Source organism: Suillus plorans, assembly GCF_016647745.1.
Source record: "Suillus plorans strain S12 chromosome Unknown HD556scaffold_28, whole genome shotgun sequence".
NCBI lineage: Eukaryota > Fungi > Basidiomycota > Agaricomycetes > Boletales > Suillaceae > Suillus > Suillus plorans.
Genome location: NW_024537412.1, coordinates 290361 through 316890, shown reverse-complemented (window position 1 = coordinate 316890; position 26530 = coordinate 290361). Strand labels below are relative to the sequence as shown.

The window sequence follows — 26530 nt, the reverse complement described above, 5'->3', positions numbered from 1 at the left end:
TCACCGATGTATCATTTACTATGTCCATATACTAGTACAAGCGGTACTACAGGCATCAGACGAAGGACGACCCTCGCTGGTAGGTTATTTGCCAAGGTTTGGGCCTGAGCGCTGCAGCGCTGAGCCTTCACCCATTGCACAGTGGTAGATTATTGTGCAAGGTTAGGTTCTCGTATTACAGTTCGAGTTACAGCAGTGGATACTTACTAAAGTACGTTACTTGCTAAGCGATTTTGTAAGGTTTCTTTATAATCAGGCCGCCAGTGACGGCGCCGGCAACTTGGCAAGTACTACGTGCACAGCTCTTTCCGCCGCTTTGACAACTAGGCTTAATAATTTGTTCTATCAATGCAGATAGAAACATGATCTGATTCGGAATCTCTCAAGTTTATTTGCGGGTAACAGGCATCCTTGGAGGAGAAACAAGTTATTTGTGCCTGGGACTCGGACTTATCTCACCTGAGTATGTGAGTACTAGAGCTCTATCGGTTCTGCCTAGGGAATACTATGCGTGCGCGTGACCTAATCATCTCAATTGCAATCATGACTCCGCTCCGCTATCATATTAATATTAGTGAGCATGCACATTGCAGGGACGTGACACAAGGTGTTTTCCTTTCTCCTCAAACCGCTTGACCTCGGCTGGCGTTTTCGTGCAGATGACGAGCCTCAAACTACTACTGAACCAAATCAACCCGTTCTCGTCTCGCCGTGAGACGAGCGACGATTATAATGAAGAGGAATTTAAGCTTCCGAACATGACGTCTCTGGTCATCATGATTTCAATGAATCTCCTTCTTCAAGTACGACGCCGAGTCGACCATTATGCAATTGTCACTCACTGCCTCGGTTTTCATAGATCTCGTTTTTCATCGTCGTTTCGTCGTCGAATAAATATGCAGAATACTTGGGAGGAAATGCCACTTTCTCTGGAATTATCATCGGGATTCCGACAGCTTTTGCCGGACTTTCTTTGATTCCCTTGACAAAGTACGATAAAGGTATGTTTAGATGTCTTTCTCTCTTTGGACGGTATTTTAATCCTTGTTCTTCCATCCTGTTCTAAGGGATGTACAAAATGCCCCTTCATGTCAGTTGCTGCTTTGCCATTCTAGGCCACGTCGTCTACGCTCTGGCTTTCCGGGCCAACTTTCTATATTTGATTTTGATCGGCCGTTGCCTCAACGGGGTTGCATTCTCCATGTTCATGTACTGCAAACGGTACTGCACAGACCCTCGGATTGTTGGCATAAGACGGAGAACGACGCTTGCTAGCTGGTTGGTCATTGGTCAAGGCATGGGCATGAGCTTTGGCCCATTCCTTGGTGGCGTGTTGTACAAAGTCGGGTTCTCAAACTCAATTTTCAACGGTTATACAAGCCCGGGATGGATCATGGCCGTGATTTACGCTGGCTTCTGGGTTTTGGTAACAAAATATTTCGAGGACATCCCTCGACCACCAACCGTCATGGAATTGCAGTCAGCAAGACCCATCGTTTCTTTAGAAGTGAAAGGTGAAGACACAGAGGCTTCCCCCGATTATCCATCAGCATCTACCACACGTCTTGCCTCGCCCATTGACGAATCGTTCAGAGCACAACTCTCGCTGATTACATGGTCCCAGTGGGGTGTCATTGCATGCATGTGCTGGTTCGCGATGCTCTGTTTTTTTATCCTAGGCTCTTGGGAAGCCAATCTGCCTGTTTTTGGTGCTGCTGCCGAAAACTTTCACTGGTCTCCATTTGCTGCAGGAAATTTCATCGCTCTCGGCGGAATAACATGTTTCCCTTTCCTGCTCTTCAACCTCTTAGCTGCACGTCGCACACAGGATCGCAAACTCCTTGCATTCGGTACGATTATCGGCCTTGCAGGGCTTATCATTTTTCTTTCCATCCTTCGCACCGACAAAGTCAATTATGGCTCCCTATTTGCATGTTGGTGGACCGTAGCGCTCGGTTTTAACCTTGCGACCACTGTGACCCTTAGTCTACTCAGCAAGCAGCTCCCACCCGAGTGGAATGGGCGCACTTCAATGGCAATTCAATACAGCAATTATACCGGTCGTGTTACCGGCGCAATCTGGGGTGGTTCGGGTGTTTCAGTGGGGATGTCGAACTTTGTGGGATTGGAAATTGCTATGGTCGGTATTGGAGCTGTTTTGTTTACCACATTGTGGAGGGATCTAAAGACGAAGACGGGATGACATCCGGGGGGAAGGCGTTTTATAATACTTTGACATCCATCTATAGAGGCTCGCCATTATGATTACTGCACAACTTGTTATAACGTGCCAATTATCCAATTATGATCACAATTGGTAGTTGAAATAAAAGATATTGTGCAGCTCAAGTCCACAATTATGATGACCTTGGGGTGTCGTCCACCAGTGTCTCGTATTACATAATATAATATGACGGTCAAGCACGTGTATATCCAACAGTCGGCGAGACTACTAGCTTACCATTCCAGACATCAAGCCTTCAAGTTTCAAGGTCTGCCCTAGCATGACTCTAGGGTAAGCGAGTTAAACCCTTGTCAACTAAACTCTGCTTGAATCAGTAAGTTTACAATCCAAACAGTGCGGGGAGGGCCACACATGTTGATTTGCCGGCACGACCCTCGTTCGTTCATCATTCCAATGGACTCCACTGTCAAACACGATCATGTCGTGCAGTTTTCTGACCATCTGGATGCCTTTATGCAGATGGAGGTTATCATTGGCCATTCGTCATCGTCATCGTTGGAATCAACCAATCACGGTATGATTGAGTTTCCTTCGCGTAGATTTGATGAATAGTGGTGTAGTTCTTTTGTCATTCTATAAATGATGTCTTGATTGCAGAACTCGATTTCCTGATGCTAGATGGCTCCGCAGAATTAGAATGCAACCTGGAGTCTTTCAGTCTTGTGCTGTTCCGCGTGGCCATGAAATACGATCCAGAATGCCACTGACTCCGACACAAGGATCTTGAACCTCTGGCCATTCGATGGCTAAGATCATAACAAGGTATGCCTGGTTTGTGCACCAACAACAATTGGACTGGCCGATCTTTTTTTGGCTGTTGGACCCTTTTGAAATGGCAAAGGACTCCAGGAATTGGAAGACGTAGATGCACAATGCATGGTCATAGTTAAGGCCAAGGAATTGCAGTTGCGTTGCACTATACGCGCTTGAGCAACCGACGTTGATCGCTTACTTTGAACAGTTGTATATTCTGTATCACGTAGTGGCGGCGCCGTGATAAGGCTTCTGGAGCTCAATTATGAATGTCACTGGGAACCAGTCAGTTCCTATTGCCCTCACGTACATGTACTACCTTGCTCACGTGTTATGAGCACCTGTAGTTTTGGCCACTTCCGAACAATGACGGTTACCGGACACATTGACCATCATCAATGGCCATGTCGCAGTGTATAAAACGGAGCCTCGCTCGAATGTTGTGGCTGCCACAATAAATCCATCGTAGTCGTCGCATCATTGTCCACCTACATTCTTAACTGCACATTATCATCATTTTTCTCTCTGAAAGTTGCAGGCTAGCAAGGTTCGTGCTGATATCTTCTAAATCTTGCAAATGAATCTCACCTCCGAGTCACTAGCACTGCCCATCAGCCATGAACCAAGTTCGTCGTGCCACCCTAGAACTGTTAGATCTGCCCGTCGAAATCCTCGTATACATACTCAGCCATCTGGATGGCTACGAAGTAGCGCGAGCACGTCAAGTAAGGACAAAGTTTTCTATTTCCAATTCATTAACTCGGTCTCTCTCCAGGTATGCTACGATATTCGACACATGATCGACTCTTCCTCGGACTTATTGTATTCAATTGACCTCAAGTATTTCAACTCAATTTCATTCCCTTCACCTGGCCCAGATCGCACCGTCTCATCGCTTCGCAAATCACTTCGACAAAGCGAATTTGCATGGCAGAAAGCCGAATACTTCAAAAGTAATCCCATCTCTATACCGTATATCCGCCGTGACGCGTTCATGTGGTCTTGCGGTATTCTGGCATTCAAAGTGAAGGATGAAAATCGACTAAGGTTTTTCCAGCCGCAAGTGACAGACTCTGATCATTCCAATAGCACGAGCTTGCGTGAATGGGGCTGCCAACTCGATAGCGAATTCCAACTCTGCGGTTTTTCACCCACACAAAACCTTTTGATTTTCCTTGTCAGAGCATCCCCAGGGTCAGTAGTTCCTTCAAGTTGCATCTTAGTGACTCAGTCAGATTATATTAACGTAAATAAAGGGAAAGTCACGCCTATGATCTTGTTTTCAGATCGCTTTCAGAGCCTGATAAAGTCCATCCTGAAGCTGGATCCGCTGCGGTAAAAACCCTTGACAAAGACGACTTCGAATTACTCGACCCCCCCGATGTGTCATCCTCCATTTTCGGGCATTATTGTGGCCTTTTGTTCAGCGATGCTTTCAAAGTAGATGGAGTTTTGCAAATTTGGAACTGGAAGTCACAGGGCACTTCTCTGGTCAGTGAATCTCCTGACTCAGTGCTGTGACTCGTGACTTACCTGGACTTGTAGTGCCTCAAGCCGGCTCATGAAATGATGGATTTCAGTTTCCTAACAAACGAAACAATTCTCGTCGTCAACAGCAAGGAACTACTGTTATATTCCCTCGTTGATTTCCCCGATGCTCTCCATCTTACTGCCAAATTCTCGCTCCCTGCCTTGCGAACACCCTTTGAATATGAAATAGTCCGTATTAAGGACACCGTCTCGTCCCATTCCCGCATGCATAATCATATCATCACTATCAACATGAAGGTTTTTGGGGAGGACCTCACTAACGAACCTTGTATCACAATATATGTCGAGCGCAACACCCTGTTGAAACTCCAGTCCACCTATACGCGCCGATATGGCAAAGCAAGCGACAGTTCCCCTAGTTTGCCTTGGTCTAAATGGGGGCTCAAACATACTCGATCCTTCAGGGGACACTCGTACGATTCTTGCAAACATGTCATCTTTGGTTTACGGGCTGTATCTTTGTTCGGCTCCCAGACAAAGCATCCTGTGCCGCGACCACTGTGTATCCGCGATTTCAACCCTCATCGAGTAGCGGACTTCAAGGCTGGGAATGGCATTAGATGGAATCAACGACTTATCGAGGACAAATCATTGAGTTCAAGTGCGGATCTGTTCCTCGAGCCACTTGGATATAGTCTTCCGTATATCGAGACTATCACTGAAGAGAAGTTCCTTGGACTCAATTTAATAGTGGCAGGAAACAAGGTGATGTTGCTGTCCTTCGATTTTGTGGGCAGACTTAGGAGCCCGGCGCAAGCGGGTGGACCGCATTTTATCGCGAATGAAGTTGTGGACCAGAGCATCGAGATACTTAATTTCGAGTAGTTATTTATCTCAAGCTTCATGTTATCTGAGCCTTTCAATTCATTTTGCGTCTTATTTGCGTGTTGCGTACTTGAGTATTGACGTGCTTTTTATTATGAGGTCGAGCGCGATTGACTTTTATTTGATTAGTATTCAACACCGCGTCTCGACACCTATGCCATGTGTTAGTTGCTATTTTGCCAATATCTATGCTGATAACGACCTTACGGAGATACTATTAAGCACGAGCAGTGATTACGATCCAACTGCTAGCTTGGCATTATATTCGGGCGGCTGATGTGTGCTATTGAGTGCTCGCTGGGAGCTTGGTATCATGACTGGAGAGTTCGTGAGGGTGGTTCACAATTTAAAAAAGGCCGTCGTGATGCATAAATTTAGTCTCATGCTCAAAAAACATTTCACCTTGCAACTCACATAGTAATTGCAGCTTCAGCTACACACTGGGCTGGAACTTCATTGATATTCTGCATCATTGTCAGTATCTTCCTGTTCAGTGATAGATTTGTCGAACATCTTGGGCAGGGTATCCTCCAGTCGAGTGTTCACCAATCTGCATGGAATGAACTGCACGGTGAAACTCGATTATTAACGACAAAGCATAATCGACAGCTATCATATAGAAAGAAATTACGTGAGTTATTGCGAGTACATGTTTGAGTGGCATGGTTCCGATACTGGTCACTGATTCATTCCGAACAGGTTCATCATTCTCTCTCTAGCGATGATCAGTCTCGTCCACTGACACGACCTCAGAATAACTCTTAGCTTCATCTTGCGCCTGAGCTCTGCTTCGGGAATCCTCAACTCGAATTTGATAGAGCAAGGCCGGTATGTTTTCTCCGAATTCATGAACTCCGTATCATCCAACGGTTGTGTAGAACCGAGGGTGAGCCGGAAGGCCCAAAGAATCAGGACCGTGCCTATGGATACCGATCTGTACCAATTGAAGCGAGCCTGGAAGAATTGTCATGTATGTAGAAATATAGATGCGAGGACGGTCAGCTAGCGCTGCGCCCTGATTGTCCATAATATCCATAGCGGCCTGCAACAGAATAAATCCAATGAGCTTGGACATGACAGCTTGGCGTTGAGGGACTGACTTTGTAACGGCCAATAACCACTAAGTTTCTGAGTCCCGACCGAAAAGTAATCAGAGGACCATGCTCATCAACCCAACCCGCTATGGTAAGAAATGGCCTCATCAGCGCCAGACCATGAGCGTTGAAGACCATGTATTGGATGCGAAACTTTACTTGCGATGCGGCAGAAAGTGTCCCCGAAGCCTCCAAGTGGAAGGAAGGTGGGAGATGAAGGCCGTTCGTTAATTGAGGAAGGTAAGCCTGAGCAATACTCCTATCACATCAAGATAAGTCACAGCGCCGACAATGAGCCGCGCGTTGTCAGGAATGGACAAGTCAGACAATTGTAACATGGCTGATGAAAAGGGCGTAAGGAATGATCAGAGAGAACTCAGCGTAAAGTTATAACTGATTTTTCAAATTCTGAAATCCATGCCATTACTGCCACGTCTCGAGTCGCGGTCCGTACGGTAGCGTTGGAGTACTTCCGAAAAGATGGCTTAAGGATAAGTCCAAGAAATTACTCAAGACAAACCGCAGCACCGAAAGGCGTGGTGGCACCGAAGTCATTTGACAAGAATAATTCAATTATGTCTCGTCTCAAGGGCAATTGAACAAAATTCTGCTGGAACCCAGCTGAAAGAGCTTGAACATAAGCGGTGAAACGACAAGCCGCGGTTGACCAGATTGTGCGACGCACGTGACGTGTCACAAATCGACCACTTCAACTTTTGAACTTTAAGTTGCACGTCTATTCCAATTATGACGAGTGGCCCGCCTTGGCAAGCTAATAACTACACTCAGCATGCAGACATAGCATGAAGAGCTGTAAAGAGATATAATGTGATGCATGATGCACAATAAGAAGATCCTGACCCGTACGCCATAGATAAGTATGCACTCCCCGAGGCTAACCTTCAGCTGCACACTCTACTCTTTCCCTCTCCTTGTTGTTATTCCTGACATGTTATAGTACTTATTGGACAACCCAGGTGTACTTGGTCCGATGTGACACGTCACGTCTCCCCTCTGCCTCGGATTCCAATATGTCTACTGTATTGTGAACGCAAAAGCGACCTACTGTGAGCTTTCCTATTTATGCCCGGGAGTCTCACCTGAGTATGTGAGTAGAGCCTCTGCCATTGGTCTAGGGAATAATATGACCTAATCGTCTCGATGTCTCCAATTTGCAATCATATTAATATTAGCCCGAGTGGTCATGCTGGGACGTGGCACAGGGTGTTTTTCCTTTCCACTCAAACCGCTTCATCCCGACTGGCATTTTCGTGCAGATGACGCTCAAACTACTACTGAATCAAATCAACCCGTTCTCGTCTCGCCGTGAGACGAGCGACGATTATAATGAAGAGGAATTTAAGCTTCCGAACATGACGTCTCTAGTCATTATGCTTGTAATGAATTTCCTTCTTCAAGTAAGACAGCGATGTCAACCATTATGCAGCTGTCACTCACTGCTTCGGCCCCCATAGATCTCGTTTTTCATCGTCATTTCATCGTCAAGCAAATATACAGAATACTTGGGAGGAAATGCTACTTTCTCTGGAATTGTCATCGGGATTCCGACAGCTTTTGCCGGACTTTCTTTGATTCCCTTGACAAAGTACGATAAAGGTATGTTTAGATGTCTTCCTCTCTTTGGACAGAATTTCAATATTTGTTCTTTCATCCTGTTCTAAGGGATGTACAAAATGCCCCTTCATGTCAGTTGCTGCTTCTCCATTCTAGGCCACGTCGCCTACGCTCTGGCTTTCCGGGCCGACTTTTTATATTTGATTTTGATCGGCCGTTGCCTTACCGGGGTTGCATTCTCCATGTTCATGTACTGCAAACGGTACTGCACAGACCCTCGGATTGTTGGCATCAGACGGAGAACGACGCTTGCTAGCTGGATGGTCATCTGTCAAGCCATGGGCATGAGCTTCGGTCCATTTCTTGGTGGCGTGTTGTACAAAGTCGGGTTCTCAAACTCAATTTTCAACGGTTGTACAAGCCCGGGATGGATCATGACCGGGATCTACGCTGGCTTCTGGGTTTTGATGACAATATATTTCGAGGACATCCCTCAACCACCAACCACCAAGGAATTGCAGTCAGCAAGTCCCATCGTTTCTTCAGAAGTGAAAGGTGAAGACACAGAGGCTTCTCCCGATTATCCATCAGCGTCTACCACACATCCTGCCTCACCCATTGATGAATCATTCAGAGCACAACTCTCGCTGATTACATGGTTCCAGTGGGGTGTCATTGCATGCATGTGCTGGTTCTCGATGCTCTGTTTTTTTATCCTAGGCTCTTGGGAAGCCAACCTGCCTGTGTTTAGTGCCGCTGCCGAAAACTTTCACTGGTCTCCATTTGCTGCAGGAAATTTCATCGCTCTCGGCGCAATAGCATGTTTCCCTTTCCTTCTCCTCAATCTCCTAGCTGCACGTCACATACAAGATCGCAAACTCCTCGCATTCGGTACGATTATCGGCCTTGCAGGGCTTATCATTTTTCTTTCCATCCTTCGCACCGGCAAAGTCAATTATGGCTCGCTATTTGCATGTTGGTGGACCGTGGCTCTTGGTTTTAATATTGCGACCACTGTGACCCTTAGTCTACTCAGCAAGCAGCTCCCACCCGAGTGGAACGGGCCCACTTCAATAGTAATTCAATGCAGCAATTATACTGGTCGTGTTACGGGCGCAATCTGGGGTGGTTCGGGTGTTTCGGTGGGGATGTCGAACTTTGTGGGATTGGAGATTGCTATGGTCGGTATTGGAGCTGTTTTTTTTACCGCATTGTGGAGGGATCTAAAGACGAAGACGGGATGACATACTCGGAGAAGAACCTGTTATAATATTTTGACATACATCTATATAGAGACTCGACATCATGATTACCGCACAACACTGCCGTCGTCATAACGTGCCAAGTAGCCCGCCTTCTTCGTAGCATAATTTATGGGGTCCAAATGACATAAGTAAATGAGGTGTCGGGGGTCCTGACTGCTATGAGAGCTTCGCGTTGTGTCACTTGTAAGACGAGTTCCGCCCTACCATGAAAGTCTTGATTGCACTCTCCGTTTATATTCTTTCTGTGTTACTCGTATCAGCACACGGCGGCCATGAAGACTCAGAAGAGAGCGCAAAACTTGCTAATGCGGGCTACGCCATTCGACATGTATGAGAGACCCACACATTCATCCTAGCCGGTGCTGATTCTTCGTTGTTCGTAGATGGCTACAGAACACCATATGTGCGCAACTGAAATATATTCCAACGTTTTGTTCTTATATGCTGATACAGCGACTCCTTCGACATGGAGAGTTTCTTCCAGCTTCATGATTTGAACAGGTAATGAAACACAACCCGGGCAGAGGATTACTGACCCGTACTCTTTGCTTCAGAGATGGTGTATGGGACCGGGAAGAAATTGAGGCTATATACGGCGTCCACCATGTGTACTCACAGAAAAAGTCGAAGGTTTGGTAACTGAACATCTTGCGCTTGTTGTGTGCTAACATCATGATAGGACGAGATTGAACATCAGAAGAAGGCTGATCAGGTCGCGGATACTGTACTCAAGCTCTTGGATAAAGACGGAGACGGCAAGGTCACACCAGAGGAGTTTACCGCTGTTGGGCTAAGTGGCCTGCCGAGTTTTGACGACATAGGCGCAGAGGGACACCATTACGACGTAGAAAGCGGTGAGTTTTAACCAACTACACGTTATAATTATTACTGAGATTGCAATAAGAGTTTTTCTTACATCATGAAGGTTTGTTTGACGTACAACCCATGCTTTCACGATTTGTAGCTCAAAGGATGTTCCAGAACAATATCACTCGACGCCTGAGACACAAACCGACGCATCATACACTCACCCCGAAGACCTTGAACACTTTTCACAGCATGCAGCTATTGAACGTGAAGAAGCAGAGCGAGAGGCAATATTTCAAGGGATCACAGTTGAGGAAGCCATTCGCGCACATGAAGAGCCCCCTGCACGTCCTGCACCCCCCGCTGAAAGCGCGCCAAAGCCCAAAATTACCCGTGGAGTCCCACCAGAGAAACAGGATCCGGTGGTCAAGTACAAAGATATTGGCAAGGAGAGTGACAGCCAGTCAGAATGGGGTACCGGAGAACAAGGCTACAAGCAGCCTAACACACCGGCAGAGAAAACGAGGTTAGTTTCACGTTTAATCCCGATGCATTTGTTTTAACCAGTTATCTTGTGTTGCAGGAAGAACCTCCCATACAAGGTACGTGCGGTCTGAACCTCCTCGCTAGCTGCATGGAGAGCCGCTAACTCATAGGAACGTATACAGTATAAATTCCGACGGAGTTGGGGAGATTTCTGACGAGATATCTGCTGATTACTATCCGCTGCTTTCCCCCTAGGAATTCATTCGCATCTATATATACCCATGTGCTTTGCGTATAGAACAGCGAACAGATCCCATGTACATCCTAGAGAGACACAAAACAGTTCATCCCCTCAACGGCCGTCGAACATATCGTCCAAAACTCCCTGCTCAACCGCCTCCCAATCGATGTTCCCACTACTTGCATACACGCTCTCGTAAGATGAGATGCTCACATGGGAGAAGAATGGGAAAAGGTCCCTAATCGAGTCAATCTGACGGATTGATTTTAGTATGGGCCTCCGTAAAGCACGATCGGAATGGGCAGCAGGGAAAGCAATGGAAGCTGATGTTGGCATTGATAGTCCAATACCTTGTGGTTCCTAGTGCGATTCAGATGATGAATATTCAGATAGTCAGAAAGAAGATGACGTACTCGAGGCTCTGGAATAGGTAAACTGCCAACTACTTCAGCGAGCTGGTCAAACATCGATTCTGGGGTCCAATCGTCAGGGCGAAATACGGCATCCACGGTATCGGTGATGAATATCCACTGATGTCTGTAATTCGTCAATAGCCATGCTAACACGGAGAACAAGGAGACAGTACATCTGGAACTCTTCTGTCTGAAGGGTAAGCAGCAAATCAAGGCATTTGCTGGCCGAAAGTATGAGTTGTAGATCCTCTGAGCCATCTGAAGGTATCGAATCAATTATTTGCCCAAATATTCGGTACTGGAATTTGTGTTAGGTTTCGAATAAGATACGTAATATGTTCAGCTTACTAGTTCAGTGAGAATCACGGGCCAAAAGCTCGTCATACTATGTGCAGCCAGGCGGCACAACAACACTCGTATGCAAAGGTAGACTTCACATTGAACTACGGGAGATGGAACATTGCGCAGGATATCCACCAATTTCTCCTGTATAGCCGGAAGCTGGGTTAAGAAATGATTTTTCTCTCCTGTGAAGAGGACGAATGCAAGCCGTCTCAAGTTCAACGATCGCAGAAGCATCTCATGCTCTCGGTTCGTGAAGATATTGGCCGAGGGCGACGTAGCAACACGGCCTAAAGCGCATAATCAGTAGTGCTAGATGAATTCTATGGTGCGAATTTACCAAGAAGGTCAGGGAAAGAAGTTTTATCACCATCAAATACTGCTTTGATGATGGGTTTCCACTTCATAGCAACGCTGGAATTTGAGCTGAAGATGCGATGATCGTAAAGGACATCGGTTACTGCCACTCGCCAAACCTTCATCGCAGGTGGAATTTTGATCATCTCCCGAAATATATCAACCACAACCACATCAGCATCCAGAGGCCTGTCATTGGCTTGAGAGGGTTTGACATCCATCGTCAAGAGTAAAGCTTACCTGGCCTTCGTTTTGATGCCTGGGCTCACTATGTAATACACGATGTTGCTACAAGCACTCGCTACCTTGTCGTTATCCATCAAAAACCGGCGCAGCTCTGGAACAACTGTTGATGCTATAAATGCGGTGATCTGAGAGACAGTCTCAATCAACAAGATCTCGCAGTTAATAAGTAATTTACCTGGGAGGGTAACTCTGTTCCCCAAGTCGGCTTGGCATTATCCGAAAGCGTAGTAGTGCTGGGATCTTTCTCGTCCTGCTTCAAATCCGAGACTGACGATTCATCAGATGGCAGAAAAAGTAATCACAGAATGGATAACTAACCACCACCACGAAGAGCAGGGGAAGATCGACCATTCGTGACTGTCGACTCCCTCGTGGTACGTCTCATCCAATTTGGTTGATCCGTCGATTTACCCACAAAAGTAACGCATGCATCAAGAAGTTTTCCGAATGTCTCCTACGAATGGAAGTGAGCAGACTTCAATTTGTACAATAGTTTGAAAGTACCGGACCTGGAGATCTTTTCTGATGCGCTTGTCGTCTATGGCAGTGGTCTGAGTAACTTTGTCGCCCAAAACGCATAAGCACCTAATAAACAGTGAGCAGCGAATGATAATTTTGAGTAAATACACACTTCAATGCCAAGAAAACCTGGATCTTGAAATCCCGACTTGACGCCAGGTCCTTCGCGAGCTGCATAAATCGACTCCATACTTGAAGAGCCAGAGGCCCTTCAAGCCGTTGGAAATATTGCTCCAGGAAGTTGAATAGGACGATGTCGGATCTGTCAAGTAATACGTTTGGTATTCCACTCATCCACTGATTTGATGGATAACTCACAGATTCGCGTTTGCGGGTTTCCTACTGCGCTCCGAAGTGTTCGAAATACGAACTGATATACTGTCGCAGATCATATGCACCGCGCTTTGCGCACTAGCAATCAAGATATCGACCAAGCCGAAGATACCTGTCGCAGGCTGGTCAGAGCCTTTGGAGCGGAGCGATGCATCGTGATCCCAGCATTCAATGACGGACTCTAACACTTCCGTAGGGTGAGCGCGGAATAGGTGCTCCAGAACTCTTCGACAACGAGCATGTGTCCGACTATAAATCATAGACAGAGAATCCGCCTCTGGCCGCAGGCCGGTAGTGTCATGCCACACCATGTTGACCCATATTGCGAGTAACACACGGATGCCATCATGGAGAGATTTGTACCCAGGTGAGTGTGACTGTACGACTGTCAGCTGTGATAGACTAGACACGAAACATCATCAAATTACTTGCCGTTAGCTGATCTTCGACAGTAGCAGATGCATTATCTGTAGTGAAGACATTCGAGACATATCCCAAGATACCTCCCGACTCAGCTCCAGGTTTTTCCTGAACTGGAGCGTCATCCTCTTGTGAACTAGCATCTGATTTTTGAGTCAAGCCAAGCACAAGTAACCGCTCGAGCGTGTTGAGAAGCATGGTGAACTCAGCATCAGTCGCAACCCGAGGATAGCTCCCATTAGTCATTGGCTGGTTCGCCTTTAGTATATCTGAGAGGAGCAAGCGTAGTTGTCGGCAAAGACAGTCGGCGATAGGAGAAATAACGCTCTGAAGGGCAGGTTGGAACTGGGGAACCGCCATTAGCACAAAATCTAACCAGTGCTGCATCACGGGACGATTCCGCGGGATCGCAATACCATCTATGATGGTTTGTGTCAGCAGGGAGTTGACAGTGTAACCCCCTTTCCCGGATTCTTGCAAGCCTTCTGTACTTCGATCCTCGGGAGGCGGGTTCCCGTTGTAGGCGTAAGAGGTCGAGGCGGATACAATGGAGTGGAGGAACCGCAGTAACTTGTTTTGCAAGTCCAACCGATGTAAATGGACACAGAGGAAGAGTTTGCCGATGACCATTGGCTCGAGAATTTCGATGGCGAGCATTTCAATCTCTCCGCGAGCGACAATGGTTTGGAGAAGGTCTATGGCGGAGGATTGTATAACCGTGTTCAGTGGCTGCATAACCGAAGCATCTTGATCTTTGGGTTCGGATTGAAGGAACCTGTACGAGAATGAAACGCAATGACGAGTTAGGGTAAGTGACTCACCTTGACAACACCTCGATGAGCGCATCTAGGTAGCTCGCATTGGCGTCTACCCCGGCTAGTGGCAAATTGTTAAAACCACAACGGCAAAATGGTGATAGTCATTACCTGAGCTAAGCCTCTGGAATAGCACATGGTCATATGAACGCCTAAGGAAGGTGCCGCGCGCAGACTTGGAAAAACCTTGACCACCGAATTGGACGATCGAGAGTAAAATCTCGAGAAGGTGGGCGACATAACGCTGGTCAAATGACTTCTCGTAAACGAAGCCCCTGATTTCTTTGCCGCTCACTCTGCTAACTCTGGATATTCGACGGATAGAAGGGTCCAGAAGATCGCGGAGAACCGGTTCCAAGACCCTTTTAGAATCATATAAGCCTTCCACCAGGCCACTAGCTCAGAAAGTAGTGTTACCTGATATATGACCTCAAATTGCATCGCATCCATGTTTCTCCAACGCGTCGCAGGCTTGGATCATCATGCTTCAAGGTCTCCAAAACTATCATCAACGGCACCTTCAGGCGCACTCCAGGAAGCGAGTCGTCCTCTGAGAAAGTTCAGTCAGCATGATAATGGAATGACACTTGTTTACTTACCTGATAGTCGCCAAAGTACTCCAAAGGCCTCGTGCGCCTCATAGACGTTTCTCGACTCAGGAGAACACATGCTCTGGGCTATTATCGACTCAACTTCATGGGGCCGTGACATTGATTCTATGGACCATATGAGACTGACAGCTCGCACATGACATGTAGCCAGGTCTGCGTGGAGGTATCTGAAAAGCTACGAATCCAACCTCTATTAGATCAACTTCAAATGTGGTCAGACTTACAAACCTTCTTCACCATACGACTAACCACAGGTCTTTTATCCATCGACAGCTTTGGGCTGAGCTTCTGCGCACCATGCAAAGACAATATCAAAGATACCACTTGGTCCACCAGGGTGAAACTGACGGCCTAGAGACAGATAAATTTCCCTGCCAACAACCAGAGAGCCTCGCATGACATACCTCGAGATCAAGACAATCGAGCATAGAGTACAACCATTCTGAAGGTTCCCATGACAGACTGAGTGTCGCATCACAACTTCTGTCCACCGCACGGACAACGCCCGACAAAACTCGCAACACCTGTGACAATGCCGCTCGAAGTTCTATCGAGCCCCCTTGCTGAGCCGAGATTGATCGTGACAGCGCTTGACTTATACAGAACATATGTTCTAAGACAGCCACCAAAGGATTAAGCACCTCACTGCTCGGATTTGATTCGGTGAACTTAAGTCCGTAAAATGCATAGGCAAATGGGAGTGAGCCAAGAGACGAAGCTGATGTCTGAAGTGCTGCATTCAGCCCGGGACGCTGACAGAGAGACTCTAGAGGTATGTGTTGGAAGATTTCTTCTTGCAGAGCCAGACATTCCCGGACAGAAGCTTCGGCAGCCTTGGACGGGTCGTTGTTGATCACACGCTGTGTCATGGGTCAGCTGCTATGTCATGTCCCAGTGACAGTAGTCGCACCTGCAGCTCCTCCGTTATAGCGGCAAAAATAACTGGTAGGTGAATGCTGCGAACTTCATCATCTTGCATAGGGAGTGAACGCAGTAGGAATAAGGTCAAGTCAATTGCCTAAAGAAAGTGTGAGCTTGCGCTACCCGAGGCCGAGTTGCAGCGAAGCTCACCCCGGTTTTGCTGTCTTCGGACAAATCTTTCATTATTGCTGCCAGTAGCTGCTTCCAAAGAATACTGGGCTCGACAGCTTCATATAGCGTACTGGCAGTCATAGAAATCTTGGGGAAAGACAAATAAGATGCTCGCACCTCAAACACTAAGAAATAGGACGTACATCCTCATTGTGCTCCTCCGCGTCCCGCTGCATCAGAAATCGGATTGCTTTAAGAGCGTCCAATACAAGAACATCGGTTAAGGCCGATCCTATCTCCCACTTGTCCAACAACGAAATAAAGATCTTGAACGGTCTTGATTCGGAGTATTCCCCTGAAGGCGCAAACATTTCATCCTAATGACAATTGTTAAGGTCTCATCTCGATACACCCTGAATTATCACTTACCTTGAGCGTGGTATTCAATAACTGAAGTGCATGCTGTCGCAAGAAGACGGTCTGGTTCTCGCTCTTCTCATCCGGACCCAGCAACCAGGTATAAAGTCGTCGATTAAGTGACAGATCTCGACGCAGGACTACGCCAGTCGCAGCTCTCATAAGTATGACGGTATCTTCCGAATGCGCTCGTTTGATAGCAGCACTATCGACCCGCATCGACTGCAAGAGAATGTCAAGCGCGCCCCTTCGAACCAACAAATTGTCGTCCTCGAGCGCCGCTGCGAATGCACGGATCATAAGCCCTATATCTCTACCTACTATCTGAGTTATGTCTAGAAAATATTGAGCAGTCGAAGATCATACTTGGAATTAGCCTTACCTTCGTCTGCGTGTAATCGAGGTAGTCTGCGAGAGAGAAAGTTCAGGGCGGTTCCACGTGCAGAGGACATGGTTATCATGATGAGCCATATGTTCTGGACGAAGAATACGGGGGAGACTGTTGCTGACAGTCGGTCGAGTAGGGTGAGCACCTATACCAGTTGCATCAACCACACTCATATTTGTGAAATGTAACAGTAACATACCTTTTCAAAGAATTCGCCGGTCTCCTCTTCAAGACCCGGAAGCAGTGCAAGGATGAACGACTTCATCACAGGTCGCAGACCAGCTTGTAAAGGCAAGTAATGCGTGTCATATATGGTCAGCAGTATTGGCTATCTCGATCAGTACTAGATGAAGTAGAACACGTATGAAGCCATACCTTGACTGATGTAGCAGCATACTCAAAGAATGGGAATAGGCCAGACGACCATAATGGTAGGTCCCGTTTGAGACCTTCCGTCTAGCATCGCGCACACATTAGAAGCTACCACGCAATGACCGCGTTACACTCACTCCGAGCACAGAAAGTATGTGCGTATAAACATCCAGAGCACGTTGATGCACGCCAGTTGGTAAAGCAGGATTCAAGCACTGTGCCAACCGTTTAGCAACAATGAGCTTGTACGGGATCTCCTTGAATTGCATGTATGATTGAAACGTCTGTGGGTGCGAAATCGCGTTGAATCCATGCTTCCAGCTCAGTGAAGAAGAGAGTACCTTCAATAACTGCTTCAAAAACGCGATGCAGTCTGCCCACTCGTGTACATTGTCGAATGCATTGAGACATTTCTCTACTTGTTGCGTGTACTTCTTATATTTTGGATCAGAAGCGTATGTTTGATGCACTGTAGCAACCCAAGTCAGCGATTCAAAGACAGGCCATCGGAACCTGCATGAATGCGTACATTTCTCCCTGGCACTCGATTTCGTAGGGTCTAGCACCGCAGCCGCACTCGTGCCTGGGGTTCCACCAGTGCTAGTCTGCGCGATAGCAGGGCTTTTGTTGGACATGATCGGTTGAGACGCGGCTGGTATATGGTTTTGTGTTCCGACCGTGCAAATGGCCTAATGTGAAGCACCACAGGCCGCGAACTCGAGTAGAGAGCGCACTCAGCGAGACTGAACGTTGCAGGCTACGTATTAGCAGTTGTACCAAATTAAGGTCGACGTCGTGGTCACAGTTCTGTCACACGAAGTAGCCTGTCACATAGTATCGGAGACTGCGCAGAACCAATCATATTAATAGAGGGAGAGGCATGGACAACAATATAGTACGTATATGACATTAATGCAAAAGGTACGAGACACGTTCAAAACATAATCAAAACATAATTACACGAAACTAACCACCTATGACTCCGTGTGCTCTGGCGTGTTCTGTACGGGAGCATCATTACCCTCTTCAGACGCCGGCCCAGCAACAATATTACGCATCTTGGAAGGCGCTTTCACAGGGTGATGATCGGCAATAATAGACCCTGCTCGTGAAGGCGCAGCCGATATGCCCGACATGGCACGCGCCGCCTTAGATTTGCTAGACCCTTTTCCAAGTAACGGTGCAGATATCGAGCCACCGCCTTTTGGCGTCGTAATTTTGTCTACATCGCCATTCTTATGCGAAGCTGCGGCTGCAGCTGTTGCATTGGCATATTCAGACTCTTTATCGCCAACCCATGATCTAGCGAACCATCGTCCGCCTGCGATGCCCCGTATTTCACGGTTTGCTGTTCTCCAACGACGGATTTTGTTTCCGCTTCGGTCAAGGGGTAACATGGGAGCGAAGCCTGCTCCGATCTTTGGGGGCGGCTGCACAGGGAATGGTTTGGACGGTAAAGGGTAGATAGGGAGAGGTGCAACTTCTGTTGTACCCTCGACTGGAGGGGGAGGAGCATTTTCTGTGTCCTCATGTTCCGAGCCCCCCTCGCGAGTGAGGGGAAGTGGTGATGAGGGTGCGGTTCCAGCGTATGCTGATGCAGAACAAGTAAATATGGACTACAGGGGAAGCAAGATAGTACTTACATTCACTCAGTGCTCCTTCATCCACCACCAATGTCTTTGCTGCCCTGAGAAGTATTGGCTTATTGATATATTTTGAATTCTAGTTTACGTACTTGGGGGGAGCCTTGGCTCTGGAGCGTTGAGCAGCAGCAGGCCTACGGGGTGCTGCTCTTTTCTTCGGAGGCAGTTTATCGGCAACTGCGGGTGTACTGACATCCTGAGCATCGGTTTGCTCGCCTGTTTCTGTTAATAGAATTCGGTTGAGTAGGAAGAGGGGCTTACCATGGGGCTTTTTGTCGAGATCCTTGTCCTGCTTTTCACTCTTCCGTGGTTTTGGCTTCCTCGCTGGCGCCTTCCGCTTGGTACCACCAGTTGAAGTCGTAATGGCAGGGGTAGAAGTAGATTGTTGTAATTCATCTTCGTCGTCAATAAGTTGGTCCTCTTCGTCCTCCTCCTCAACGTCATCGTCACTATGTGTCCGTGCCTGCGGGGCAGGTGGTGGTGGTGGGGACGGGGGTGGTAGTGGAGCAGCTTTCTTGTTGATAGTTGATACACTAGGTGAGGACGACTTGCCCTTGCCCTTCTTCTCGGTTACTAGTAACTTTACTCGGAATTTGGAAGTTCGAGAGGGCGGAGGAGGAGTGGTCTCTTCCCTGAGAGTTGAAATTTGAGGAGCATCCATGTCTACATCTTCATCCATGTTTTATCGAAAAATGTGCCAAAAATTGAGTTGGTGATCGTAAGCGCTGGCGCGGTGAGTAACCGATGGTAGAAGAGAGAGTCAAGTAGTGTGCAGTATATATGAGACTTTGCTTTGGCCGTGGGTGACGAGACCACTTCCACGAATCCAAATCCACATTCACGTACTGAACAATATTAGCTCAATGGTATCTAATCCAGACAATCTGAATTCGATTGATATCCTTGCCATTTAGTCAACTCATCATTAACATCCAGCATCCGTGTTCCATAGAACTGATGAGCAGTGGGCTTAGCGATATCCCAACCAACTACCTTTCCATCCTCATCCCTATCCAGACTCGCGCCCCATATGCTTACGCGGTTGGTATTATAGTTGTGGGATGCAACCCCGACGCCACAGGTCTTGCACCTATACCGTCGCTTGTATGGCTTGAGGATATTGTCATAGAAGTCTAATCGAAATTCGTGGGGTTCTGGATGTGTCCATGTGAATGCAGAAGCATCGAAATGCATGGTATGAACGAATGGACACGCTGTAGTTCGAGAATTATTACTCTTTCATCAAAACCGATGGGGTTCCACTTTACAAGTTAATCTCTGGCAGCTCGTACAGTGACAATACGCGCTCAAAATTGGACGAGCAGAGACAGCGTATGATATGGCCTGGCAGAAACAACTGCCTTGCAATAGCGGGACATGATCAATCATAACTTAAGGATATCGACTCGAAGGCTTCGAAGCACGACCGTCAGGCAGCCTCAGGCTTGTACATAGTACGGAAAAATTATGTCAGCGGGAAACGCCGACTTGCTCCGCTGAAACTCGCAAAGCAGCTTTTCAATAAGCACACTCCAAGTTAGTTCTCCTCGCTTTCAATCTGCTTGGCCTGCTAACATTTGCTTCTTAGCATTAACTTTCATTTTGAAAGTCGAAAAAGGTCGAACGATGTCTGCCACACTTAACGTACGCACGCCATTCTTCGCGTTTACAGCCTATTAAACTAAAGCGGCTATGAACTAGGTTGCTCGCTACAGTGCTCTCCTTTCAGGTGTCTTCTATGGCATCTACCACCGTCGGTCACTGCAAAAAGCCCACGACCAAGAGAAGGAACACCACGCAATACATCAACGTGAACAGTTGATAGCACAAGCAAGGGATGCATGGAGACACAAGCAGGAGAGTCCAAAAGAGTCGGATGGTAGTGAGTTGCACCCGGAATACTTTCCTTCCATACTCTTTTTTTCGCATCTTATGCGCGTTTCCTATATGTTTACTAATTTTGAACTCCAGTCATCACAAACCCAGAAGATCCACGATTCGACCTCGAGAAGCTCGTTGCCAAATGGGAGAAAGATCTATAATGGTAGTTTAGTCCTGCTTTCCTCCGTCAACTATACCTATAGATCACTGCCATCCTCAATTTCACTCTTGTGGCAGACGTAAATGAGCCATGTCATCCGAAGATTCTGAACTGCTCCAATGATTTTGTTTCTGCTGCTCTAAACGCGTTTATCTTAGTTTTATGAATGAATTTGAATGTCTGCATGATATGTGAAGGTAGCGCCGGCTAGCGCTCAAAATGAGTTTGGGAGGTGTATGTACATAATCGGTAGGCGCGGGACGCGACGCGCCTTGTTATCTTCCTTTGTTCCGCCGTGTTCTCGAGTGAACCAGACCCGGTACACACCATATCGCTCATCTATCCCATACAGCCTATTATCTGAGATGAAACCCACCGTTCAGGACGAGGATATGGAAGATGACCTCGCTGCTGAGGAGGAGAACAAGCTCATAAACGAGGTCAGTCTGCAATCTGCCCCAAATTTTCCTCCAATTTAGCAGGACAATCGTTTTTTAGGAGTATAAAACATGGTAGATAATCCCTTCTATCTTGATGTAAAGGTTTCTAAATTATAGCACCTCTACAGGAAAAAGAACGCGCCGTATCTGTATGACCTAGTCATCACACACGCACTCGACTGGCCAAGTTTAACGTGCCAATGGTTCCCCGACAAAGACACGTAAGCATGTCATCACCCTCCTCCAACCTTCATCTAATCTAGTAAAAAGACCAGCAAACAAGCCCTACACAACCCACCGCCTCCTCCTCGGAACCCACACCTCCGGTCAAGCCCAAGACTACCTCCAAATCGCAGTCGTCCAAATTCCCAAACGGGACGAAAAGCTTGACCGTGATAACTACGATGAACAACGCGGTGAACTTGGCGGACACACCATCCCTCCTCAGCCCCGCATTCACATCACCCAGAAATTCAATCACGATGGCGAGGTTAACCGTGCGCGATATATGCCGCAGAACCCGGATTTGCTCGCGACCAAGGCTATCTCAGGACAGGTGCTCATTTTTGATCGGACGAAACATTCGAGCGAGCCTCCGAGAGGGGGTGTTTGTAAACCTGATATCAGATTGGTCGGGCAGACGAAGGAAGGGTGGGTGTTTTGATTGCTTGAGATGTATCTAAGGCTTATTACGGGCAGGTTTGGTTTGGCTTGGAACCCGGTGAAGGGTGGACATATTCTTGGCGCTTCAGAGGATATGACAGTGTGCCACTGGTGAGAGGAACGTCTTTGGGCACGGTCTGGTTGCTGATATTTTCTAGGGATATAAACTCTTATACAAAGGGTACTAGCACCATCGAGCCGACAAATGTTTTCAAGGGGCACAACTCTGTTGTCGGGGTTCGTGCCATCCTTCATGTTTGCAAGCAAGCTATTAACTAGTTCGTTGAAAAGGACGTAGATTGGCATGCGACCGAAGAAAACGTATTAGCTAGTGTGGGAGATGACAAGATGCTTCTACTGTAAGTGCAATTCTTTTGCATTTCCATCCAACCAATCTCATTGCTTCCTCAGCTGGGACACCCGAGCTGCCACCGAAGCTACGACAAAAATTCAAGCACACGACAGAGAAATCTTATCATGCGCATTCAGCCCATCATGCGAATATCTCATCATCACCGGCAGTGCAGACAAGGTACGTATACACTCAATCACTCGTATGGGTGGAGTTTATTCTGGTGTCATCTAGACCGTTGTGCTGCACGATATCAGATCGCCTACTAAAAAGTTGCACACTTTCGAGTCACACACAGACGAAGTACTCCATCTCGCATGGTCTCCCCACTCTCCTACAGTATTTGCATCTGCTTCAGGAGATCGACGGGTCAATATCTGGGATCTTTCTCAGATTGGCGTGGAGCAGTCACCAGATGACCAAGAAGATGGACCTCCGGAGCTCATGTTCATTCACGGAGGTATGTCATAATTGCACGTGACCCTGCTCAGATCATGATACTCAGTTGCTCCAGGCCATACCGCACGTCCCACAGACTTTTGCTGGGCACCAGGAAAATCTGAGAACTGGACTGTATCTACCACTTCAGAAGATAACGTGGTAATGGTCTGGCAACCCACCATGCGCATCTGGGCTGGCGACGAAGTCAAGATCGATGAGAAAGAACTCGAAGGCGACGCTATGGAGGGCGTCGAAATCACTCCTGAAGCTGGTCCTTCCAAAGTGACAGCAGCCAGTGGCGGCAACAGTGCGCGCAGCCAAAGTATGAGCATCAGCGCGAGTGTTAGCAACTCTGGTGTGGATGTGGAAGTAGAGGACAGTTGAGTATTCGGTGTGAATGGAGACGGAGGAATGATGATGGAATCCAAAGCTGATCATGATGAATACAATATTTGTAACGTGTGCCCTTCCAAGAATCCTAGCTGCGGACTGCATGAAGTAGTGTGTTATGTATATATTCCTCGTGAGAGTGTCCGCGCATTACAGGAATAACAATCTGGCGAGCTCAAATAACACTGCAGCATTGTCAGATTCAGAATGAGCGCGCTGAGACAGGTTGTACTCACCACCGCCTATAACAACAAACAGGATGACGCCCAGAGCCCAAAGGTTGATTGGACTTCTTTTCGCCAACATCTCCTGGTGTGAAGGCTTCACTGCTTTCTTGCCCGACCGAACTGCGTTAGCAAATTGAGCATTCTTCCTTCGCAGGTCAAACTCAGTAGGCTAGATGAGCACGTTGAGTCAGGATCAACATGATGAAATGGTTTCAATGCAAGTACCATTGGTTTAAAGTTTTAAAAAGACGAAAGAGTGGTGTGGCGCTCGGAGAGGAGAATAAGTATGAACAGCTGTATGTGTGACGTTGATAACAACCAATAAAGTCTAAAGTACGTGTCAGTCCGAAAAGGGAAATGGTTGTTTGGCAAAAGCTTGGGATCTAAACAACCATATCTTCCTGGACCACATTACCCATTTTTTATATCTTGCAAGCCTTGTGAATCTATTTATCAGGTTGCATGCAACTAAATTATGCACAGAATGAAGGCTGCAGATTTTTACCATAAATTAATTATCATTCAATCACTCTTTTTTTTCCTCCACTATTATCAGATGGAAAAATTGAGGTAGCACCCAGCTAACCTCTTTCCCAAGTAATGTCCCAAGAACAACACAAGATGCAACCCCATATTCTCTTGCAGACAATCTGATCTGGCTGGAGGCTGGAGGGAGAGTATCTAGCATTTCACAGGTACTAGTAATTGTGCTCAACACTATGCCATTCCGAAAAATTAGTCGTGATGTCAAACTCGCAGCTGTCAAGCTTCACAAACAGAACAGTATTACTGTACCAGTATACTGCCATCTCTTGGAAAAATACTCGACTATGTTGGCTTGTTGGAAAGCACATTTTGGTGCATGCTGTTTCATTGTCTGGAGTCTGGACTTGTATCCATTGGGACAGTTGGAGTTGTTTTATGTTTGGTTTCGACAGCAGTATCAGAAAGTTTATCGAAGATGGAAGGCATATCATTAAAGATATGATAATAATCAGTTATGAGCTACTAGCCTAGGGAGCAATTGCAGCTTTATTTCCTAATGGGGTCGACACGGCCCGGTACAAACCTTGCGCAAGACAGAGCCGGCCAGTGCCTCTGAGATCCATAGCTGATTCCATTTTCATACTTTGACTAACAGAGTCATGGGGCACAAAAAGAAAACATCCTTAAAAACAACGTTGCAATCCCAGCAGATTCGGCTCAAGAATAAAGAGAAAGCCGCGCATGCCGCTGAAGCTGCAGAACTCAAGACGAAGCATAAAGGCAAGGGGAAAGCGCCAGCTCTCCGACCTACCATCCCGTTCACGCCTACCGATAAAATACTTTTGATCGGCGAGGGCAATTTCTCGTTTGCGCATGCCCTGGTCATCGATCCTCCTTTGTCACTAGAACATCTCCCACCATCGAATATCACGGCGACTTCTTATGATTCCGAGGAGGAATGTTATGATAAATATCCTGATGCGAAAAGTAAGGTGGATGTTCTCCTGGAGCGTGGTGCAGAGGTTCTCTTTGGTGTAGATGGGACCAGACTCGAAAAGTGTAATGCTTTGAAAAAGAGGCTGTTTGATCGTGTCGTGTTCAACTTTCCTCATGCAGGTATGTTTTATCGAGATCATATAAACGAAATACCGTAACTGAGGAGACATCGTGAAGGAAAGGGTATAACAGACCAAGACAGAAATATACTATCTAACCAGATGCTTATCCTGGGGTTCCTCCGTTCTGCTGTTAGCTGCCTTGCAGAAGGCACCATTCCAACGCCTAATCAGTCACAAAAACCGAAGAAACCTGCGGATGACGATGACGATGACGATGACAACATAAATGACGATGAGGATATAGATGCCCCATCGCCTTCTACAACGCAGCGCGCGAGGGGGACAGTGCTCATCACCCTGCGCAACGTTCCACCATACACCAACTGGCAAGTGCACTTTTCATATCATTAATTGCCTGTTGCTTATGTTCACCTGTAGGGACGTGCCAAGATTGGCAAAGACACCTCCGAAACCTGCATCATTAGGAACTCCGCCGAACCCAAATTATAAGCTTCTGCGTTCGTTTGTATTTCACAGGAAGATGTGGAAGGGGTACGAACACCGCATGACAAAAGGCGAAAGAGCTCATGGTCAGGGTACAACAGGCGAGGGAGGAGAGGATCGGACGTGGGAGTTTTGCCTCAAAGACTGATATTAACCTTCTTCTATGAAAGTGCGTGGTGTGCATGTGAACTATGAAGGCCAGCCGACAAACGAAGGTGCAGCGATATTTGAGTGTATGCTATGATGAAGCTTCCGCACTTTGACTCTCTTCCAGACCCTTCTTCAAGCCTTCCAGTGTTCTCGCAAGTTTCCCTCCGCTTGCCTCACTGAGAATTGCAGCTAACTGTACAGCTGGTGAGCTCAGCAACCCAACTATCTGCGCCCGCAGTGTGTCTAGGGTTGGCAGTTTCGATACATCCCGCACACTATCCATTCCAAATACCCGCCTCTCGATAAGAGCACCCATCACCACCAGTTCCGGGGTCAAGATGGGTTTCACCCGCTGCATCTTTCTGCCAGGAATAAAATTTGGGTCATCTTGAGGTTTGATAGGTGTTGGCTGTGCCAACCCTGGTTTCTTGGAAGGTACTGAACGATCAAGAGCACGGAGGATGGCGTCAAGTTGGGGAGGGTTAAATGATGGTAGCGTTAGGACAGCAAGACCGCCTTTAAGCAGTCCTGCAATTTGATCTGCCTGTTCCGCGTCAAAAGGCGCAAAGTCTCGTAATGCAACGCCAAAAAGTGAGGTCCGCATCACGGCTAGCGTAGGAGCACCGATTTCAACTGGAGAAGGTATCGGAGAGGATAATGAAACTGAAAACTTGGTGTTTGCATCGGCTATATCCCGTCTCAGCTTTTGTAGCCGCTGAGCTGCGAAATTTGTGTGTTGGAGGAATATTATGGGGGAATTATCGCTAGCTTCGAGCATGCGGGTGTATTGGTTGTATAAGAATGTTTTCTGCACACCGTAGCGACGCGGTGTCGGTTTGGCCTCGTAGACGCGAGGAGGCTTTACGGACACGACGTATCCTCGAGCCATTTGCGGTATTGATGAAGAAACAATGGGCTTCACGCAAATCATGGCTAACGTCCGTCTGGAGTAGATTCAGTCGATTCTCGAAGCAGACTTGAATATTTTGTAGTTCTTGCAGTCACGTGGCTATAAGGCACAGCGCGTG

General features: G+C 47.2%; 13 protein-coding genes across 13 annotated transcripts; 7 read left to right on the top strand and 6 right to left on the bottom strand.

Moving 5' to 3' along the window:
* Window positions 1-668: 668 nt before the first annotated feature.
* HD556DRAFT_1372618 (major facilitator superfamily domain-containing protein) lies at window positions 669-2206 on the top strand (the record flags this gene model as incomplete). The annotated part of the gene is made up of 3 exons (XM_041302988.1): window positions 669-803; window positions 860-1001; window positions 1068-2206. Coding segments are annotated over 3 exons (1413 nt in total), but the record flags the coding sequence as incomplete, so codon positions are not given.
* A 1169-nt stretch (window positions 2207-3375) lies between these two features.
* Window positions 3376-5405, top strand: HD556DRAFT_455870 (uncharacterized protein). Its single transcript, XM_041310650.1, has 5 exons — window positions 3376-3545; window positions 3601-3723; window positions 3774-4192; window positions 4255-4489; window positions 4544-5405. Exons 2-5 carry the CDS (start codon window positions 3616-3618, stop codon window positions 5372-5374), a joined length of 1593 nt encoding a protein of 530 aa, XP_041160236.1. The 5' UTR covers window positions 3376-3545; window positions 3601-3615; the 3' UTR covers window positions 5375-5405.
* A 730-nt stretch (window positions 5406-6135) lies between these two features.
* Window positions 6136-6737, bottom strand: HD556DRAFT_455835 (uncharacterized protein). The gene is made up of 2 exons (XM_041310649.1): window positions 6475-6737; window positions 6136-6416 (listed from the first exon to the last, which is right to left on the bottom strand). Exons 1-2 carry the CDS (start codon window positions 6604-6606, stop codon window positions 6234-6236), a joined length of 315 nt encoding a protein of 104 aa, XP_041160235.1. The 5' UTR covers window positions 6607-6737; the 3' UTR covers window positions 6136-6233.
* Window positions 6738-7486: 749 nt separating this feature from the next.
* On the top strand, window positions 7487-9421 carry HD556DRAFT_455820 (major facilitator superfamily domain-containing protein). Its single transcript, XM_041310648.1, has 4 exons — window positions 7487-7535; window positions 7585-7886; window positions 7944-8085; window positions 8152-9421. Exons 2-4 carry the CDS (start codon window positions 7746-7748, stop codon window positions 9285-9287), a joined length of 1419 nt encoding a protein of 472 aa, XP_041160234.1. The 5' UTR covers window positions 7487-7535; window positions 7585-7745; the 3' UTR covers window positions 9288-9421.
* Window positions 9422-9513: 92 nt separating this feature from the next.
* On the top strand, window positions 9514-11179 carry HD556DRAFT_1476611 (uncharacterized protein; the record flags this gene model as incomplete). Its single annotated transcript, XM_041308538.1, has 9 exons — window positions 9514-9636; window positions 9692-9711; window positions 9762-9809; window positions 9863-9938; window positions 9988-10162; window positions 10213-10233; window positions 10290-10641; window positions 10699-10717; window positions 10772-11179. 9 exons carry the CDS (start codon window positions 9514-9516, stop codon window positions 10814-10816), a joined length of 879 nt encoding a protein of 292 aa, XP_041160233.1. The 3' UTR covers window positions 10817-11179.
* Window positions 10954-17742, bottom strand: HD556DRAFT_1443304 (Dopey, N-terminal-domain-containing protein; the record flags this gene model as incomplete). The annotated part of the gene is made up of 27 exons (XM_041306585.1): window positions 10954-11202; window positions 11256-11379; window positions 11429-11553; window positions 11604-11887; window positions 11938-12143; window positions 12195-12325; window positions 12376-12467; window positions 12519-12654; window positions 12710-12785; window positions 12832-12981; window positions 13038-13437; window positions 13481-14247; window positions 14294-14348; window positions 14399-14649; window positions 14705-14837; window positions 14887-15073; window positions 15127-15249; window positions 15303-15758; window positions 15809-15916; window positions 15970-16077; window positions 16134-16307; window positions 16360-16682; window positions 16730-16880; window positions 16935-17063; window positions 17111-17191; window positions 17245-17576; window positions 17637-17742. The coding sequence occupies 27 exons, from the start codon at window positions 17740-17742 to the stop codon at window positions 10954-10956; spliced, it is 5457 nt and encodes a 1818-aa protein (XP_041160232.1).
* A 180-nt stretch (window positions 17743-17922) lies between these two features.
* Window positions 17923-19754, bottom strand: HD556DRAFT_455515 (uncharacterized protein). Its single transcript, XM_041310647.1, has 4 exons — window positions 19012-19754; window positions 18843-18966; window positions 18751-18794; window positions 17923-18698 (listed from the first exon to the last, which is right to left on the bottom strand). The coding sequence occupies exons 1-4, from the start codon at window positions 19427-19429 to the stop codon at window positions 18082-18084; spliced, it is 1203 nt and encodes a 400-aa protein (XP_041160231.1). The 5' UTR covers window positions 19430-19754; the 3' UTR covers window positions 17923-18081.
* On the bottom strand, window positions 19525-20282 carry HD556DRAFT_455494 (Mss4-like protein). The gene is made up of 2 exons (XM_041310646.1): window positions 20019-20282; window positions 19525-19964 (listed from the first exon to the last, which is right to left on the bottom strand). Exons 1-2 carry the CDS (start codon window positions 20137-20139, stop codon window positions 19621-19623), a joined length of 465 nt encoding a protein of 154 aa, XP_041160230.1. The 5' UTR covers window positions 20140-20282; the 3' UTR covers window positions 19525-19620.
* A 13-nt stretch (window positions 20283-20295) lies between these two features.
* HD556DRAFT_1372553 (ATP synthase E chain-domain-containing protein) lies at window positions 20296-20998 on the top strand. Its single transcript, XM_041302987.1, has 3 exons — window positions 20296-20394; window positions 20452-20632; window positions 20722-20998. The coding sequence occupies exons 1-3, from the start codon at window positions 20377-20379 to the stop codon at window positions 20790-20792; spliced, it is 270 nt and encodes an 89-aa protein (XP_041160229.1). The 5' UTR covers window positions 20296-20376; the 3' UTR covers window positions 20793-20998.
* A 158-nt stretch (window positions 20999-21156) lies between these two features.
* Window positions 21157-23071, top strand: HD556DRAFT_1443301 (WD40-repeat-containing domain protein; the record flags this gene model as incomplete). The annotated part of the gene is made up of 10 exons (XM_041306584.1): window positions 21157-21231; window positions 21290-21303; window positions 21360-21452; window positions 21502-21882; window positions 21931-22005; window positions 22053-22131; window positions 22186-22253; window positions 22306-22426; window positions 22481-22706; window positions 22761-23071. 10 exons carry the CDS (start codon window positions 21157-21159, stop codon window positions 23069-23071), a joined length of 1443 nt encoding a protein of 480 aa, XP_041160228.1.
* Window positions 23072-23227: 156 nt separating this feature from the next.
* Window positions 23228-23473, bottom strand: HD556DRAFT_1237432 (uncharacterized protein; the record flags this gene model as incomplete). The annotated part of the gene is made up of 2 exons (XM_041297896.1): window positions 23228-23262; window positions 23314-23473. Coding segments are annotated over 2 exons (195 nt in total), but the record flags the coding sequence as incomplete, so codon positions are not given.
* Window positions 23474-24449: 976 nt separating this feature from the next.
* HD556DRAFT_1432144 (uncharacterized protein) lies at window positions 24450-25500 on the top strand (the record flags this gene model as incomplete). Its single annotated transcript, XM_041305090.1, has 3 exons — window positions 24450-24906; window positions 24964-25234; window positions 25287-25500. The coding sequence occupies 3 exons, from the start codon at window positions 24450-24452 to the stop codon at window positions 25498-25500; spliced, it is 942 nt and encodes a 313-aa protein (XP_041160226.1).
* A 90-nt stretch (window positions 25501-25590) lies between these two features.
* Window positions 25591-26433, bottom strand: HD556DRAFT_1308385 (uncharacterized protein; the record flags this gene model as incomplete). The annotated part of the gene is made up of 1 exon (XM_041300130.1): window positions 25591-26433. The coding sequence occupies one exon, from the start codon at window positions 26431-26433 to the stop codon at window positions 25591-25593; it is 843 nt and encodes a 280-aa protein (XP_041160225.1).
* Between the last annotated feature and the right edge of the window lie 97 nt (window positions 26434-26530).

Excerpts from the sequence above, each read along its gene's own strand:
- HD556DRAFT_1372553 (XM_041302987.1), top strand. Across the intron at positions 20,633-20,721 it reads TCCAAAAGAGTCGGATGGTA|TCATCACAAACCCAGAAGAT; the intron begins GTGAGTTGCACC and ends TTTGAACTCCAG.
- HD556DRAFT_455494 (XM_041310646.1), bottom strand. The coding sequence starts at position 20,139 with ATGATTGATCATGTCCCGCTATTGCAAGGCAGTTGTTTCTGCCAGGCC. Across the intron at positions 19,965-20,018 it reads GAGCTGCCAGAGATTAACTT|CGTGTCCATTCGTTCATACC; the intron begins GTAAAGTGGAAC and ends CTCGAACTACAG.
- HD556DRAFT_455870 (XM_041310650.1), top strand. The coding sequence starts at position 3,616 with ATGAACCAAGTTCGTCGTGCCACCCTAGAACTGTTAGATCTGCCCGTC. Across the intron at positions 4,193-4,254 it reads CTTGTCAGAGCATCCCCAGG|GGAAAGTCACGCCTATGATC; the intron begins GTCAGTAGTTCC and ends ACGTAAATAAAG. Across the intron at positions 4,490-4,543 it reads AGTCACAGGGCACTTCTCTG|TGCCTCAAGCCGGCTCATGA; the intron begins GTCAGTGAATCT and ends CTGGACTTGTAG.
- HD556DRAFT_455835 (XM_041310649.1), bottom strand. The coding sequence starts at position 6,606 with ATGGTCTTCAACGCTCATGGTCTGGCGCTGATGAGGCCATTTCTTACC. Across the intron at positions 6,417-6,474 it reads TGGTTATTGGCCGTTACAAA|GCCGCTATGGATATTATGGA; the intron begins GTCAGTCCCTCA and ends ATTCTGTTGCAG.
- HD556DRAFT_455515 (XM_041310647.1), bottom strand. The coding sequence starts at position 19,429 with ATGGATGAAGATGTAGACATGGATGCTCCTCAAATTTCAACTCTCAGG. Across the intron at positions 18,795-18,842 it reads AGAGCCAAGGCTCCCCCCAA|GGCAGCAAAGACATTGGTGG; the intron begins GTACGTAAACTA and ends AATACTTCTCAG. Across the intron at positions 18,699-18,750 it reads TGAAGGAGCACTGAGTGAAT|CATACGCTGGAACCGCACCC; the intron begins GTAAGTACTATC and ends GTTCTGCATCAG.
- HD556DRAFT_455820 (XM_041310648.1), top strand. The coding sequence starts at position 7,746 with ATGACGCTCAAACTACTACTGAATCAAATCAACCCGTTCTCGTCTCGC. Across the intron at positions 7,887-7,943 it reads TAATGAATTTCCTTCTTCAA|ATCTCGTTTTTCATCGTCAT; the intron begins GTAAGACAGCGA and ends CGGCCCCCATAG. Across the intron at positions 8,086-8,151 it reads CTTGACAAAGTACGATAAAG|GGATGTACAAAATGCCCCTT; the intron begins GTATGTTTAGAT and ends TCCTGTTCTAAG.